Source organism: Anopheles maculipalpis, chromosome 3RL (assembly GCF_943734695.1).
Source record: "Anopheles maculipalpis chromosome 3RL, idAnoMacuDA_375_x, whole genome shotgun sequence".
Classification (NCBI taxonomy): domain Eukaryota; kingdom Metazoa; phylum Arthropoda; class Insecta; order Diptera; family Culicidae; genus Anopheles; species Anopheles maculipalpis.
In genome coordinates, this window is record NC_064872.1 from 83,468,858 (window position 1) to 83,487,348 (window position 18,491).

At 46.4% G+C, this 18,491-nt stretch overlaps 4 protein-coding genes across 4 annotated transcripts in view; 1 reads left to right on the forward strand and 3 right to left on the reverse strand.

Annotated features, from left to right (window-relative positions):
- The window catches only part of LOC126562538 (ribosome biogenesis regulatory protein homolog), a 416,320-nt gene that overhangs the window by 119,860 nt on the left and 277,969 nt on the right, over positions 1 to 18,491 (forward strand). The window lies entirely within an intron of this gene.
- The window catches only part of LOC126561880 (ras-interacting protein RIP3-like), a 437,929-nt gene that overhangs the window by 100,796 nt on the left and 318,642 nt on the right, over positions 1 to 18,491 (reverse strand). The gene's annotated exons all lie outside the window — the stretch shown is intronic.
- LOC126561077 (39S ribosomal protein L9, mitochondrial) overlaps positions 1 to 18,491 on the reverse strand; it is a 95,271-nt gene that overhangs the window by 26,933 nt on the left and 49,847 nt on the right. The gene's annotated exons all lie outside the window — the stretch shown is intronic.
- Positions 2,277 to 18,491, reverse strand: part of LOC126561512 (serine-rich adhesin for platelets-like) — a 29,249-nt gene continuing 13,034 nt past the window's right edge. The window contains exon 2 of the mRNA XM_050217708.1: positions 2,277 to 4,780. Coding sequence (XP_050073665.1) covers positions 2,277 to 4,780 — 2,504 coding nt within the window. The remainder of the gene's footprint in view (positions 4,781 to 18,491) is intronic.

The window sequence follows — 18,491 nt, forward strand, 5'->3', positions numbered from 1 at the left end:
GTCGCAAGATCGATAGATAGAGAGCTCCGGGACCGTATCGTGCCCGGGCCGATGGATGGACCTAATGCAGGGAACGAACACGAAGTGTGGTAAAAAAAAAAACACATCAAGAAATCTGTGACAAAAAACGGAAACCAAACTAAACCATTCTTTGATGGAAAACATTTCAGTGGGTTCATTGAGCGGGAGCGTCTATCTTTGCCTCGGGAACGGCCGGTTGGCTGGGTGGCAAAAGCAGCGAGTCCCAATACAAAAGAACTCCACGATGGGTGGATCCATTAATAAACTGCTGGCTGGCTGGGTGGCTGTGCTAAAGCAGTCGCTCGTTACGTCCATGTTGTCAAATACAGTTGAAGCTTGGTTGTGGAAAAAGTAAGCAGCGCACCTACCATTCCGCACGCTTCAACGGTGCGAACGCGCGGTACTACATCCTGTTGCGCCATTTTCATCCTTATCATCATCATCATTACCATCATCAAGAGGGCAGGAGCAGCTTGAAGTGGTGGAGGAAGTGAGCTAGTTTAGAATGTCGCCGTACCAACCGTTTCGTGTTAACCTCATGGGAACTACCCGGGTACGGGCGGGGGACACCCTGGGACTAGACGGTATTAGTTCCGGTAAAAAGTGGAAGAAAAGCTCCATTTTTTGTACTGTTGTTTGCTACTTTGTAAAAGAGTGAGGATGTTTCGTTACGTTGGATGATTTTGTTCTCGGAAGTGCGCTCCAAAACGGTAGCGTTCTGCGATAAATCGTCCTCGTGCCCTTTCTTTGCAGGTGTCTCTCGCTCTCTACTGGGAAATGCGTCGAACTAGTTGTTGTTTGCCATTCCGCTCAACGTGGCTTGGCTTGGGTGCAAAATATTTTTCTAGAAGTATTGCGTGATGCGATACCGGGGCGCACAAAAAAATATTCCAAACCTTCTCCTTTAATGAATGTCTTCCCTGTCGAGCTCGCGGAGGAAACAAACTTTAGGACAAATCGCGCCCACCTTTTGGTACCGCTATGGTGCCAAATTGAGCGCCAGTGTAGCGTCCGCTTCCGGTGCGCAACGGTTTGTGCGATATTGTTGGGCGGCCAAGTGCGCGGTATCAGTGCCACCTAGGGCAATGAGTCATCATTTAAAAGTAATTTATTTTCTTTCGAAATTACTTTTCATCAATGCGCGTGCTTCCCGGCTTCCCGAGTTTCCCGAGGAGCGGGTCCCTTACGTGCCGAACAGTGTGAGCGCTCTGGTTCGTTCGCAAATGGAATGTCATTCTTGTGCCGCTTTTTGGGGGGTGGACGTGGGGAGAAGTACGAGGAAGCGCCTTTTTTTTCTTGCCATACTTAAAATGAAAATGATCTCTCTCTTTCACTCAAGGTAAACCTTGTGCGGCTTGCTGACGTTCCATACAAATTCTTCAATTTGTTGTAATTTAGCACTAAGTTATTCAAATTTTCAAGTCTTTCGTTTGGTTGATTAGTTTTCTTCTAGCCAGATTCTATAGTATCCTGGAGCAGCCTTTTATATTGATAGCACCAGGGCAGATGGAATGTTGTATTTGCGATTGAGATTGAAGCGAACGGAAGTGGTTGACCTATTTCTGTAAACAGATAACCATGCGCTACGCCAGGTTCGGCATCAAAGTGGTAAACCATCATACCAAGCGTTACACCAGCGACTTGCTGAATGTATCACAAGATATTAAATTTCCATTTGGGACCCTCTCGTTTAACCGCACCAAAAACCGTAGTGTGCAGAAGAGCCGGATTTGAAAATCCAACTAATTTCCGCTTTTCCGCCGAATCAACTTCGACCACAGTACTGGAAACGTTTAATTTTTCACACCTGTCTCGCCAGCCGAACACACCGAGACAGAGGCAAAGTTTTGTGCCGTGCAGCAATTTTAGATTTCTGTCAATTTCCTGTGGCTTCACCATGAGGCCGGTGCGATAGATTTGCGAGAAGGCGGAATGGAAAAACTAGCACGGAAACGAGCTCTGACATTTCCGGTACAGTGTTCCGATCCGAAGTACGGATGACAGTAATTTGGAGGGTTGAAGGTTCGGTGTTTGAGTCGGTTTCCTGTGGGTCAGGTTACGACCGGTTTGGAGAGGACTCTTTCAAAAAAGTGTCTGATAAGCAGATGGAAGACGAATCTATGTTTTACGTGGCGGGTGTCGGCTTGAAGATGAAGTGAAATAAAAAAGAGAAATAAAACCAGTAAACAGACGAAGGAAAAATAGCTTCACAGGCATAGAGATGATAGTGTCCGTAATGGTGACGGTAACGTCCATTACGTCGTTATGATATCGATATCTTCATCGTCATCGTCTCCCGGATCGGCCGTCACCACATCGATCGTGGTGGTAGAGCAACTGTCATCGTTGTGAAAATTCTGCCTACCGCTTGCCATACGCATCGCATACTCATCCCGATCGATGTCCTGGCTGCTGTGGAAGATCTTCCGACCGCCGATCATCGTGATGGGTGAATTTTCCCCCCCACCGGACATATTCCCGTTCGGATCGTCATCCTTGTAGCAGGCCGACTCGAGATGCTTGTTGAGGTACGACTTGAGTGCGAACGTTTTGTGACACCGGTTGCACTCGAAGTTCTTGTCCGTGGAGTGTGTCTGCATGTGCGCCCGCAGATTGGACCGATCGGCAAACGCTTTGCCGCAGTGTCCACAGCCGTACGGTTTCTCGCCCGTGTGCGATCGCAGATGACCTTGCAGGAGCCAGGGCCTTGAGAATAGCTTGCCGCAAACTCCGCAGCTGTGCGAAAGTTTGTGCGTAAGCAGGTGCATTGCCAACGCGGGCATGGAGACGTACGCTTTGCCACAGGTTACACACTTCTTGGCGGACTGAGAATCAAGGCTCCGGTGAGTTTGCTTGTGGCGCGAAAGATTGCTCGAGGTTGCGTACTGTTTGCCACACTCGGGACACTTGTACTTGCCCTTCCCATTCGAGCCACCATTCGGTGCACTCGATGACTCGCCGGCCGAGTCACAGTCAGCAGTGGGCAGGTCTGCTCCATCCGCTTTCGAAGCCAGCGGAGAACTTTGGCTCGGTTTGGCGGAGTTGGTAGGCACAGAGCTGGCCGCTGCCTGAGCTTGTACCGTGTCTTTGGAAGCCTTCTTACGATTTTTCGATCGCCCATCGCTAGAGATAAGATCGTCATAGGTGTACAGCTCAGCTGTCTTGCTGCTGGTAAGCTTTTGTCCCGGTGCGGCCACAACAACTTTGGAACTCGCTGTGACGGGCACTTTTGCCGCTGGTGGACCGGACGCTGGTGTGGAAGATTTGTGCTTACGAGTAACCGTGGTTGACGTCGTTGTGTTGGCCGCAAGTGTTGAACCATTAACGATCACCGACGTGACGGAGCTGCTGGTGGAGGGTTGTTGGTGCGGTCGACGACTAACCCTGCGGCCGATTGGTGTACTATTGGCACTTTCCGATGCCGGTGGCGAGCAGTTTGATGAGCGTGATGGCGAATATTTGGAAGAGATTGACGAGGAACTTGAGTGTACGAAGGAGAACACGCTCGAGGACGAGCAGGACGAAGACGACGAGGAGGTACCGGGTGAAACGGAGCTTCCCGAGCATTCCGTGTCGGACGAGTGTTCGGACGTGGGAGGTGTCAGCGGACCAGTGGGGGGTGGCGAGATCGTTTTTATCGTTGTTGCGCTTTCACCGTCGCTGTGAGCAGAGGTGGACATCGTTGTCGTTAGCTCGTAGCAGGGTATTATCATTGAGATTGGACCCGATCCGGGCGGACACTGGTAATTAGCTGCCGATGCTGCCTCCACGATGCTGATGATGCCACCCTGGCCGGTCGGTATGCTTGACTGCTGTTGCTGTTGATGATGGTTTTGTGCTCCATTGGTCAGGGTGTTGGAACGCAGCACCGAGCTGGTAGGCTCCGGTAGGGGCATTGGGTCTGTGGATGCCGAATTGCCCGAAGGATGCAGAATCGTAACGACACAGGGCGCCGTTAGGGGCGGTAAGCTCTGCGACAGTGACAATAAATCATGTGCGGCTTCCGTTTCTTCTATGCTGCGATCGCGAAATATGGCCGCTGTGGTATCGTAGCCGGGCGAGGGCTCAGTCGCCGGGGGTACCGGTGCTGGTGTTTGCTGTGGCTGGAAAATGGCTGCACTTGACTGTTGCTCCGGACGATGCTGTTGCTGAGTGGTGTGAGTTTGCAAAAGTAGCGATGGCTGTTGTCGACCTGTTGTCGTTGTTGTTACGGCCGCCGTTACGGACTTGTGGTACGATGAAACGAGCGATGATTTATCTTGCCGCTTATCGGACACTTGAGCTGCAGCGGCCGCCGCTACAATTGGGGAAGCTTCGGCATAAATTAGCGTAGCCATCGCCGTCGACGGCGGCGTTGCTTTGACCGAGGACGCACCGGAGCAGCTCGATGGCGAGGGAGTTGTGCTGGCCAGCAGTTCGACCCCGGTGCCATCGAGACGGTTGGGCCCATTATTGTTACTGGTGATACCGTAATTAGGATTATTACGGCCAGATTTTGCACCTATCGATGCGAGCAGCTGGTGGCCGTTGGTGACGAAGGTGGTACCGGCACCACCGTGACCGGAGGCTGCCGCTCGAATCGTTACGATCGGGCCGGCTGGTGGTGTGGTGTTTGCGTCCGCGTGGCTACTGGCGCTAGAGGAAGCACTTACCGACAGATGCCGGGAGGAGTTGGTCTTCACATTGATTATATTGGTGTTGCTGTTGCTGTTTGGCCCACATTTAAACGTCCGGAAGTCGCTGAGGGGTATGGTAAAGCCTGCGTGAAAAACGAGCAAGAGAAGGAAAATGTTAGCAAAGCTGGGAATTGTGCCATTTGAAGTGATATCTTGAAGGAATCGTTAATGAGAATTATGCAACTGTTGACGCTGTTTTGGAGTAATGTTGAGCCTCAATAATCATTGTTGAACGCTCCAGGCCATTAACGAACTGGTCAGAAAGTATGCTTCCTGGGGAAAGGTCTAACATGTGACCATAGTTTGTTTTATGCAAAATAATTCTATATTTCTTTAAGAACCGTGCGCTCAAAACACGCTTTGTTAATTAATATAGGAAAACAGTCAAGAGCAAGCAATGGCAAACATTAAAAAAGGCCCACAAAAGCCCTTCCAATTATGTTGTGCAAAATAAAGCAATCAAGCAAATTATCTGTTTAATCTTACATCCAATTTTCATCAATTTCCATCCACATATTCATAGATCTAATAATTGTTAACCATTAACACTTAGTGGAGCAAATTTGTTGCACACATTCTTGCTCATATTATCCGGTTCGTAAAATGCTTTCTACGCCTTACTAATAACTTCTTTGGGTGTTTCTATGTGTGTGCGTCAAGCGAACCAATTTAATATAAAGTTATGAGCGTACATAACCCCTTGCCATCTATGGTCCGTATCATAATAGGCCGTTTCAAACAATTCTGAAGGTACGAAACAATGGGCGATGCTGGTCAGACCGGCCAGTAAATGACAATTGATGAGCCCGGATGGTAAAGATACAGGCTAGGGTTAAAAATGCAAACGATTTCAAATTGCATTTACGATTAACTTATCTGGCGTCTGGAGCGTCTGTGGCAGCGTAATAATTACCGTCCGCTACGGTCCGACGTATCCTGGTGAGCAAATTGGTCCGCAGTCATGTAAATGAAGGTGTATTTTGTCTTCGGGGAAAGGGGCCAGACCCAGATGGATCAGCATGACTTTGTTGTGAGACCATCGGAGGCCTAAAAGCAACGCCCTTACGGTGTAGTATCCATTCTGGATGGTCAATTTCGCTTCAACTGCGGACAGTTTCTTAACCGTGGCGTAATCACCTCCTTTCGACACCTTTCGCCAGAACAAGAGACGAGCTCCCGAGTTAATCCTTTCGACTCCGCACAGGGGGATTGAACCGTAAGCCGGACTAACAGTAATCTTCATCCCTTCGAGCTTACTTTTGCTTTCAAAAAACGTAAATCTACCCCATTTGCTGGTGGCCGGTGGTACGGTGGGATTGATAATGTGCTTCTAATTGCAATTAATGCCAACCGTAAGCAATGGAAATAGACAAAACTGTTGACTTGCCTCGGGCGCATTGGGTGTTACGGCATTCGGTTCTTTGCCGGTTTGATCTCGGACACTTCGGAAGCACCGGTTAACTGGTCGTTTCCGGTCGTTGAGGGAGTGTGTATGTGGGTGAGTTTTTTTTTTGTAGGTGTTTTAGTTGGGACAACTTTAGGACCAGGGTAAATTCCTGCATAATGCGAAGGTGGAGTTTTCTGTGCACCTTTTCTAGTGGCCTGGATGGGAATGAGGCGAGAAATAAAATTTTATGCAAACTTGCACATCCTTTTGTGCCCTTTTTCGTGCCGTGGCACCTACCGCTGGTTCCGGCGGTATAATTAATCGTCATTGTCGGTGACTTTGCTCGTTACTTACAGTGATTACCGAGTGTTTCAATGGTGGTTGTAAATGTTGTTTGTGCAATTTGTCGCACGAGGAAATGTGGATAGGATGTGTTGCCGTGTGCGAGGCATACACAACGGCATGTAAATAGTAATATACTTTTCTTTTTAAACTAAAGCTACCTTAAAGTATTTTTCCTTATTTTTATTTAATTTCAATAATGCTTCAAAGTAAACCTGATCGAATTTTTTATATACAAAAAGATTATCACCTTTTACCCGACTCAAGAAGCATGGAAAGATCACATAGCACTGTTGCATTTACTGTTGCGTAGGATCCGTTTTCTATTGGTAATTCAAGCATTGGCCATTTCTGGAGCAAAATAAGAGCCAGTGAATTAAAATTAACCTACCAAACCCCCAACTCCGACGTTGTTTCGATAAGTCTGACTATCACATCCAAAAGTCCAGCACAAAACCTACGGTAAAACCTTTTGTTCGATTGTTCGCCGTAAAGGACGCTCGACCGAAAAGGAAACACCGGAGCATCGGACAGTTAGATCACAGGACTACAGGTTTCGAGCCGAATTCCCAAACCGTAGCTAACGAGCTTAATCGAATTTGAATGAAAATTACCGTTTTCCCCGTGTTCCGTGTGGCTGTGACCGCTGCCGGACAGTAAGCGGGAAGTTACACGAGCCACAGAGTCCCTCGTGAAACCGACCGAAAGGACGTCGGGTCGACTTTTGGTTTCCGGGGTATTGCACGCCATGGATCCCTTTGGCAGACGATGTCGGATCTCGGTGAGGGTATTCACCAGCAGCTACGCCCGTTGTCGTTGAGCAAGTAGATGATGCACACCGCAGAGCAGAGTAAAGTATCGGTTCGGAACCGAAACCGTGTGTCGGAATTGAAAAGTGAACAAAATGACGATTCCGGTAGGGTAAACGGATGCGTGGAACGCCTCGGAAACCAGCTACCGGCAAATCATCATCCTGAGATTTTGCTCGAATCTTGCGTTCGTCTTGTTCTCTATTGTTCGGTCGCACGGTCGTACTGTCTAGCTGCAACTGCGAATAATGGGGCCCCATTTAAATAGGTAATGTGCACAATTAAACTCTGCAGATTAAATATGAAATATTCATGCACAATCCCCATTTTCTGTCCGGTTAGTCTCGGAGTTTGGTTGCATACACCAGCAATCTTGTGTCCAGTGTCAGGTGTCTGGACGAGTTTCTCAGTATCAATTGGCTCTCTACCACCGGTCGTTACTTAAAGTTCGCAGCCAGTTCGGTTGCAGTTTTTATTAGCCATTAATGATGAGTGATTAATGTGTCTCTTGTGCATTGTTCGAAGAATTTACACTTTAAAAGTAGAGTGATCGTTACTTGTATGTATAAAATACACCTGCTGCTGAATTTGATAGGCCTATTTCACCAAGTCTTCCAAAAGTTCTTATAATGTTGGACTCGTCTCGTGCTTCATTGCTTGATCTATCACGCCACAGGACTTGAATCGATTCCCATCAGACTCGTTTCCAATCCATCCATTAGAGACAGCAGGATGAGTAACCACGAGTACAATTTAGGAGCCGAAAGGAGGAAGCGGATAACGAACCACACTTTTCATCTCTAACCAATAGTCTGCGCTTGTCTAAAATCACATGACCAATGAGTGAAGTGTGCACCACACAATAGTACGAACAATGGTCGATTTGTAAAATGCACACAGTTGTAAATGCTGCAGTGCAGTAATCTAAAATCCGTCCCAGAATCCACTTAAGTGTACATCCTCTTGATAGACGATGACGACGACGAATGTGGTCCGAAATTGGGAAAGCAATACGGGACGGCGGAAGCAAATGGAAGCGCTTGTCTGCCAAGAGGTGGGGTCGTGATAAAGTCCGATCCGTTCATAGACGGAACAGTGGAATCGAATTTTCCCACTCGCCGGTTCCTAGTTTTAGCTCCATAATTCTACAATCAGAACCGCTGATAGGGACTGTATATGTGTGTGTTTGTGTGCGCGGGTTGGTGGGTAATAGTGAAAAGTCGTTCAAAATGCTGTTGGCGTATTTAATTTAAATATACAAAACGATTGTATTTATAAACATAAATCATGCGGATGTTCCGTTCGGCGAGCTGGAACACTGAAGACACTCTCGATGCCGTTGTTTCTGATGTCAACCGCGTAACGTTTTGGGTCCCGTTCGTTGCGTTTGGCTATTAAGGATGGCGGCACAAACCGTAACACAGCGAGGTAAAATAGTTTTCGCAGATCGTAAGATTGGAACAGAACAGTGGGCGAAATGGAGTATGGGTATTATAGAACATTAAGTTGCGGTAGAAGGTTGTGGCAGGTTTCAGAAGGCAGAATTCAGTCCTTGTAAAAAAATTAGTTTAAAAAACGAAATAAAGATAATTTGATATCTTTACGATTGAAGTTTACATTTACCTTTGTAGAATGATTTTAAGAAACAAAACTTTTGCAGCCTAAAAGCCAATATATTTATTTACAAGACAACTTATCCTCAAAATCCTCAAAATTGACCTAACATGCCAAAATTTTTGTCCTTTCCAAAACTCTCTTGTACCGTTGTACCGATGCCAGTCCGGAAGATGTCGGACCGCTTGGGCCATTATCGCACCCACTCGTAGAGCGCTCGTTCACGTGTATCGTGCGAACGCGTCTGCTCGATGTGCATGTGCACCGGCACACTGAATTGGCAACAAATGGCGGCAAACAGCGATAAAATAACATCATGTACAATCACAATTCGCCTGCACTCCGTCTGTTGGCCACTGTCGAAGGGACTGTTTGCTTCCGTTCGAGCCCGTGCACTAACGTATGAGAAGAGTATGTGTGCTGTACACAATAGAATTGCACCGTATGCGGTCGGAGGGTGTGCAGGGTGACAAAACAAAAGGAAACACAACGGAACAGGGGTGGGATGGGTTGGCGATACGCAAGTAATAGCGAGTGCGACACTAAAGGCGTCGTCAGCGAAAGGATTGTCTTGGTTGGATGGGCTTGTAAATCCAGCGCGGCTGCATTCGCCTTGTGCCCGGATTTTGGGTACCATTGTTCACCGAAAGCATCCTTCAAACCATGCGCTTGGGTGGAGAAGGTTGAGTTAGGTAAGCAATCGAGGCACAAGCACATCCACACACCCTTGCCGTGCTGGCAGGTGCGACGCAAAGGTTCGGACTACAATAGATCAGACCGCTGAATACGCACACAGCCTGCAGTTGAAGCTTGAACGGTAGCTTGGTAGCCATGTTTGCCAGTGTGTTACGACGCATGAAGAGCATCGAGACTAAGGTGTTACTTGGCTATGGGGCTAGAGCTTCTGAGATTGGAATCTATTCATCGGCACCCGGCCCTTCCTTGCACAGCGATCAACCACGGAATGATTGCGGAACGCTAAACTAATGGCGATAATTTTCAGCGCCGGCAATCTCCAGACAGACTCCAGCGCCACGCAACGCCGCAAAGAGGACGAGCGAGCGAGCGAAGAAAGACACTGGAAGAGACGCCATTTTAGCTGCATTCTTCTGTGAAGTACGTGGTTTTGTTCTCGTGTTCTACTGGTGTGTCGCAGTTTGAAACTTTGCTCGTGCCCGGCAAACGCAGCCGGAAACAATCGAAAGGATGCCGGTCCGCTACAAGCAGACCACACTGTTCAGAGCGTTCGATGACCGTCGCTCGATGGAGGTTTGGGTCTGGTCGCGGTTGAAGACCACCGTGTGCTTGGTGCACAAAACAAAAAAAAAAAAAAAAACTTCCCGCTGCGTCCTGGTGACCGAAAAGTTCTTTTATTGTGAAAGACAGACTGCGCTTGCCAGATGCAACGGGTTGTTTCTGGACCATGGCTGATGCTGCCGCTACCGGTGGCAGTGGTGGTTAGTTTTTCAATTTGTTGCGCCACTGATGCAAGTCTGGCACAATGGTATCTAACACCCGGGCAGGATGGTTGGCAGTTTACCCGAGCATGTTGCAACTGTACCGTTTGGAGCTAGCAGCAGATGATTGGGCTGACTTCGGCAATGTGTGCAATAAATTAATTACTTCCCGATAGCGATTGATCGATCTGGTTGGTTGGCAGTTTTTTGGGGTCGTCGGTTGGGTTGGCGGGGAGGGTAGTTTTAATCGATTTTGCTCGGGAACGGATTGTTTTTCCACTTGGAGTCGCGAAGCACATAAACGGGCAAAATGGTGCTATTGGCATTTCATTTAGGATGAAGCAATGATATTGTTGATGGCAATTTTGCAGATGTCCATTTGTGTTGATTCAACACGTTTCTAGGGTTGTTTGGTACGGTGCTTGAATGGATTATTGCGTTCCATTTGCGCTGTTGATAAAGTAGTTGCATTAATTAAAATCCAATTAGGCAAGCATCCACAAAACGATACTTTATAAAAATTACATAAAATGTAATGAGGGTCACTAATGTGTTGCTAAAAAAAAAAACACTGTGTTTTGAAAGGTGATCATAAAAGCATCATTATGTTGGGTGCTATTATTAAGCTATTATTTTATTTTCTACAAATATATTTCAACGTCAGATGCTCAGGATGTATCGCTATGCATGTCCTATTTCTACGGTAAAAGTTGGAGCTTCTAATATTTTAAATAAATTCACCTAAGGTAACGATCACAAGATCCCTCCTCGGATGATTTGATGAAACATCACTATAACATTCTTTTTATTAAAACAAACATGTTAATGCATCAAAAATGATTGGTAGGAATTTACTGACCATTACCTAATCACTCTCATAAGTGTCATTACTTATCTAAAAGATACCGCAACACCGTGTTTAATAACGTACTAAATTACTTCTCCTTAACCACCATCAATGAACGATTTAATAAGCTCTCACTAATTGGGCGGTCATTTTGTCATCCCGCCGCCGCACATTAATGTCCGAGGTCCGAGCGAGAAGATCAGTAGTAACCAGCTTCAAGTAGTTCATTATCATTCCCCAGAGGGTAGGTCAGCAAGGCAAAAGAAAATTGTCTTCTCCTGCTGCTGCTGCTGCTGTTGTGTCGCACATTTTATTTTATGTAAGCTTCTCCGTTCGAAGTGTGACAAATGGGGCTTGGAATCCGCTGAATCACTTGAGTGAAGTGATTTTTCCCATCTTCGTATCGCATCTTGGCGTATCCGGGGAAGTTGTTCAGTTCGACCGAGAAGCGCCAGAAAGAAAATGATTTTCTTCTGCTCTGCTGCTGCTTCCGCAAAATGATGCGCTAATGCGCACAATTGACCGCACAAACCACCGCTCGCTTCGCGGGTGAATCGGCTGCCTCTTGGCACGGTGCTGTCTTTTATCTTTAGGCCAAAACGAATGGGCAGCCCACCGCTGCCCGGAATCGTTCACCGTTTTGTCCGGAATTTACAAACACTAATCCTAGCCCATAAATCAGCGTTTAATTGCTTTATTAACGAAGTTGAGATGCGGGGGAAGACGTTTGGGTTGGGTGTGAGCGGGTGGAAAAGCGCTTCCGCGGAAAAGTTTCCCACATCTTGCTGGTAACGTATACGTTTGTACGCATCAGTTTTGTTGGATGGTGAGATGGTGTGCAAAAGGAAATTGGCTTTTCTTCGTTAGCGAATGTTGGTGTTGCTGGGGCCCGGAGCCCTTGCTTGTGCGTGTCCTTTGGGCGGTGGACCTTTTAATCATCGAGGTTTCGAAATCGCCCATACACCTCTGCAGCAGTGGCAATGGGGAACGGCAAACAATCGTATCAGGGGAGAACTGGTAAGAGATAGCACGAGATAGAAATTGAAAAAACTTTGTACGGGCGAGAACAAAACAGAGAGAGAGAGAGAGAGAGAGAGAGAGAGAGAGAGAAACCCCTAAGAAGGACATGGTAGTTATCTCACAGTTGTACAGGACTGGACAGGAGAAAAAGTAAGAAAACCCCAATACTTGATCATCATGACGTACGCACCCGGTGTATACTTATACCTATTTTTTTTTGCTACGCTATATCTCCTTTACCCTGACGATGTTCGAACGGTTTCGTGATGTGAAGTTTGGAATTCCTCGAAGGCAGGAAGTTCTGGGTGGTTTTCGGTGGTCCGGGTACCCGCATGATAAGGTGCGTTTCGAAGTTTCTAAATCGGAAACGGCTCCTGATTACGCGGAATTCACAGCAAGGATTATGGACCAGCGGAAGAGAGGGAGATAAAGAGAGAGAGATAGAGTGAAAAAAACGGGAAGTCCCGGAAGCGTGACTTTGGGAATAGGGAAACACAGGGCGCCTACGGAATGGCGGGGATCTTTATCAACTTTATCAACGCGCCCCTAATTGCGGCTATTCAGGTGTAATTAACAAAGATTCGTTTCCGGTCGTGCCGGCTTCCTTCGGCGCATAGTGCCACTTCCGGCAGGGCACCGTAGGCACCGTCCGGGGGCGGCCTTTGTGGAAGAAAAAAGTGAAGAATAATAAAAATGATTCCGATAGGGCGAGTAGGGACAGGGCGGACAGGTTTTGGTTCGATGAAATGCGACGGAACTTCGCGTTCCAGAAAACCTTACCCGAGACACGGATGTGTTTTTTTTGTTGGCCGAGTTTTACTTTATCTGTGGGATCGTTTGGTATTGTTACTGTTGTACATCACCAAGGGACGCAAAAACGCCCTTGTGTTTTTGTTTCCTTAAATGAATGAAAGCAGCAGCAATTTCTATTCACTAAGGAAAGCTTTGTGAGTTGGGGGGAAAACCTTCGTGTGCCGATGGATAAAAGACTCGATTCAGGTGCCAAATAGGTTGTGATTAGCGGGAGGGTTTTGTTTCTTTTTGTTGAAGTTCGCAAGGGTATAATACGTAGCACAAATTGGGAGTCGTTTAAAAATGAGGACCAATATTTAGTATTGATTTGGATTTTTTGTTTCGATAATGACAACAAGAGACTAAAAAACAAGCAAAACACCAACTGCTCAATAACAAAATACATATATGGGTGTATCCACTTTACGACTATACTGTTGAAGCTCGATACAATTGTTCCACACAGCAACTAGTGAACTCTTTATATTTCAATATTTTCCATACGTTATTGAATTGTTTTGCACCAACGATGCACCAGAGACCACTTAAAACGCTGTAACATCTCGTTGATTGCGAACGCTTTTTAGTACGCACCACACGTCAGACGGTTCAGTTTAAATCCCAAACGGTGTTTGCCTTCCATTCCAAGCCCAGTGTGTTGACCAAACAGGTGTCTAAACACGTCGCAGGATGGTAACGAGTTGTGGCACAGGGCACAGTAAACGTACCCCACAACGAGGTGCACCTCTGGTATGGCGCCGGCACCGGCAGTCCGATGGATGCCTTGCTCGTGTGGTCAGGATAATATTCCGTCCGAGTATCGGCAATAGGACACACGAGAGATTACCATCCCGGGACTGTGGATGTGTGTGTATGTTTATGAATTTTAAATCATTTCCAGTCTACTCATGCCCACGATCCCCGGTGGACGGACACGTTGGTTGTGCCAGTGTGGAGCAGATCTATAAATACCTATTTATATGCAACCAAATACGCCTTGCAAGCGCTGGCTCGATGATGCAGCTGATGTGGCACTGGTGTGGCAATGGCACTGCGTTTAGATCCGAACTTTGAGGCCACGGCTTTGAAAAAGATTAGCATTCCAGCTGACGACTTTGCTGTCCTTGATACCAAAAGGTGGAAAGTGTTGGGTTCTGTGTTTTGAGTTGAAAAATCGGGCCAACAGTGGAGAAGTCGAGCTATGAAGTTATTGCTCGTTGACCAGCTGTTTGAAAGAGATAATGTACCTTTACCTTTTGCGTCAGAAATGAAGGATACTTCCCGATACGTTTTAGAACCGCAGATGCTCGGAGCTGGGCTGGTACTGATATCGCCATGTAGCAAGTTACTGCACAGATGGACTGTTACGTTGTGGCTCTCTAAACAGTGTTTTATGCGTGGCTAGTGTCCGCATGCACCAGGCAGGTCTAGGCGTGTCTGGGATGACACTTACCTGGAACACAGCTTACCAACGCTAGGGGAGCAGCACGAAAAGGTTAATTTGCTTATAGCGACTTTTATAATTGAGACAAATCTTTCCAGCAAAGGACACCAGCAAACCTACGGGGTGGTTCCGGAATGTGCATCCCCAAACTGTTCAAAAGATGATGCAACTATCCACAGGGAATTCAGATGCAGGTTCATGATTGTTCGGAGGGGGGGTTTTGCAGGTCATTGCAATGCTTGCAAACAGTGCCGTACCTGGTGTGCGATAGCCAGACACAACCTGGCAAGAGCTGCATTATGCGTCCTTCGTGCACTTCGGAGGGTAAATTTAATTAAACTACGACAGAAGGCAAACATACGGACGGAGAATCAGGGTTGCTTCGTGATGTGTTCTTAGCTGCTAGAGCGGTGACCAGAACGGAACGGCATAAGAGATGTTTGTGGCAAAACCTGGGCTGATACGGTCGCCACTTCTCATAACGGTATGAGCAAAAATCTGAGGACCGGGTGGGATAGTATTGATCGATGGCGCAGACACTTCGGGAGCTGGGTGGCTCATGCCCAGACACGGTGTACGGTAATGTTTTTGAGCCACCGTCATCAGCAGCATCGTCATCGATCCGTGTTTGTCGTGTTTCGGGGCCAAGTGTTTGAATGGCGGCGAGTAATTGATTATTCGGACAGATGCTCGATCTCGAGGCGTGATGATTTGCGTGATTGAACGGGCATTCATAAAGTCCAGAAACATGGTGGAAATTTTGTGACCATGAGATGGTTGTTTGAAGATTTGCCTTTGTAGCAGTTTTTGGTGGTGTTTGGGTAAACGTTTGTACGACATAATTAAGGCTATGGATAAACAATTTTCAACACGACCCTTGTGGATGAATTATATTCATGAAATTGTACTTGCATAAGTCTTTTATTTTATGAAAAAAGCTCATTTTTAATGGTTTGTATTTTCGCCAATTTTAAAAGGCAAAGGCTCTAGCTTTGTTGATGTGCGCGAGCAGGGCTTGTTGAGAAGGCGTACAGCGAGCCTTCGTTGCGCGCGCCACACAGCGAGCCAGTTGGATGGTTAAGGTGGGGATCAGATGCAGCCATGGATGGAGGAATGCAGCTTTGGACCACCTCTGGAGCACTGGAGCTTCTTGAAAAAGGATTGTCTATTTCACCTGGCCATGTCGGACAGATCTGCTCAATAGAGCGGAACATTAGAAAAAATGAAGATAAAGTCTAAAATGATGCTGTTGAAATGTAGATAGGGATTGATTAGAATAATTGTATCATGTCACCTGTTCGTTAACGCCGGAAAGTATGTAATAGCCTAGGTTAGACAATCGATTTTCTTAGCCATTTCCTCAAGCACCATTTTTTCACCTATTCTTAGATGACCTTCAGGCTAGTTTTAATAGTAACTAGGAATTTAAAACTATATCCCATACCAACAGGCTGCAGTAGATCATCTCCAAGTTTATTTGTGAGCAGCAACGATACGAAAAAAACCTTTAATAAAATTATATTTTATCATCACTGCATATCAACACTAGTGTAGTAATTGATGTGAAATGGTGAAGAATATTTAGAACAACTTGCATCAAAATAGCACAGTAGATGTCATGAGCAATAATAACAAAAAAGAATTACAAAAAACCTAGTAGTGGCAAGTATATTGCCTCTATATACTAACGCCAATTGCATGAGATCGTTATACAGCTTTATGGCACAAACAGATTATACAGCTGATTTCCGTGAATATGGTACCAGGCATTAGTCCTCACAGTTACGGCGCAGGACAGCATATAGCAATTGAACCACCCGGACCAGGAGAATCTGGCGGTATGCGGCAAGTACAAGTTCGGATCGGGTAAACCGAAGTACAAATACAGCCACCCAACCTTGTGGCTTGTTATTTTTCGATGCAAAGGAAACAACATCGAAGTGAGGATCGTAAATTGCACACCCTTTCCACCTGCCGGTTCCGTTACCACCGTTTCACCCTTCGATTACCTTCGTTGAACTTTAGGTTGGTTTGAAAGAGAGTGAAAATTGAACCCGGCTGGACTCGGTACCCCTGTTCGACGAATGCGCACACGAGAGGGAAAGTGCAACAATCCATTTGTGTTCGTCGAACACGTCGCGATTTGAATATTTTTGGCATAAATTCTGATTATTCAATCAGATTTATTATTGAAATTCATTCGTTTTATAACTGTATGGCTCATAATTTCAATAAATAAAACATTTGTATGATGCTGCCATGGCCCCGAGGGTTTCTTCTGTTTCTCCCTGTGCAACACCATAAAAGTTCTACTTTTCCCGGTGATGAAGATAATGGTTCGTCGGCACAAGGCCGGATGGATGGATTGCTGATAGGGGTCGGGTACACTGTGAATGATCAAAAGGGTTCGCCAGTGGTTGGGGCTATACGATTTTTTTCCTGCACTGACAGTGGCATAAAGCATAAACACGAACAAAACCACAACCCATAACAACCTCGGCATGTATTGTTGGTTCCAGTTTTCGTTGGTGAAAGCACAAGAAACGAATGTTTAGGTTTAATGATGGGTCTGAAGAACGAACGAGCGAGAAAAATCCGCAACAGTCGCGGCAGTAAAATGGTGAAGTTGTTTTCTTTGCGCCCAATTGAAACACCACCGAAAGGAGCAACTGGCAACTGGGAAAGAAAATCGAACTAACACGGAACGGCAAAACATATGGAAACACGCCGGTTGGTTTTTGTGTCTGGTGCACCAATGTTATGGTTTTCCCTTTTCGGGCTTCGAACGCTGGGACGGTGGCGCTAGGGTTCGGTGGGGCGGAATGATTGTTGCGGTTGGCCGCTACTTTTCACGCTCTTTCCACCGCGTGCCGTAGCGAAGCGCCGGGTGACCAAACATAAAATCAATAAATTCATTTCCCGTAAACATAAATTTCCTGCTAATGGTGTTTTCCTCCGTTTTTACGCGCTCGCGTACGCATTTCGGGTGGGCGGCGTCATTGGTGGTGGATGCGGCTGCACCGAAGTTGGGTGGAATGCCACAAAGCTGGCGTGTTTGATCGGTCGGAAGGAATAAACGGCACACTCCTACACTTACACAAAAACATGCGTATGTGGTGAAAAGTATGCTCGGAATGGCGCTCGCAGTAGAAGGGGTAGGATTAAGGTCAACTAGTACAGCAAGGGGGACAGTGGTGAGCGGGAGAAATGGTCGTAGGACCAATAGAGAAATGGTTGATATGTCTAGTTTAGTCAACATTGATTGAAATATTTGTTTTCTTTTGTTGAACAATTTTTAGCAAAACTGTTATGAATTGAATACATTTAGCTTGTGCCTCAATGCCTAAATGTCTTGTGGACAATGTCAATTTTAAACCGAAAAACATCATAAAATTATCTTATAATAATTGTAATACTAAATTAAGAAACATCCATAAAATTATCGAAAAGAATTTGTTAGTAATTGAGTTTACTATTCTAGAAACCTTTCAAATCATTTTATTAGCACACGACGCTTACCAGATCCACAAACTGTCCCATCCATTCCGCGCATAACATGAATGACAGCCATGCTCCCGTTTGCACAAATCCGAGACGAAATGAAAAACGAACCGAATGTTTACCTTTGCCTGCGTTGGTAAAACCGGACCGAGAACCCAAAGTTCGGGCGTGCCACGATGCGTAAGTGCATCGTGTTGGTGCAGCGAGATAATTGGATACTACACCATAAAACAAATTAACAGCTTCCAAAAGGGTGATTAATTCTCACCGGTGTAATAGATTTTCCTCAGCAGACTTTCCACCCCATTTCCCCCCGCCTCCCGCTTCACCACCCTTTGTGTCGGATACGTTGGATTGAATACTCCCGTGGTGAGGGGCAGACGTAAAGATGTGGAAACGAAACCGACAGGCTTAGCCAATGGTTGGCATAAAATATGCAACAGCCTCTGGGCGGTCCCGATTGGAACCTGGGTACGTAATTATGAGCAGCCGTCTTTTGCATTTCCTGATTCCATGTCCATTCCCGGCCACCCATTCTCTCTCATTTCGGCTTCCGTTGCCATTCCCTGGGTCCGATGATT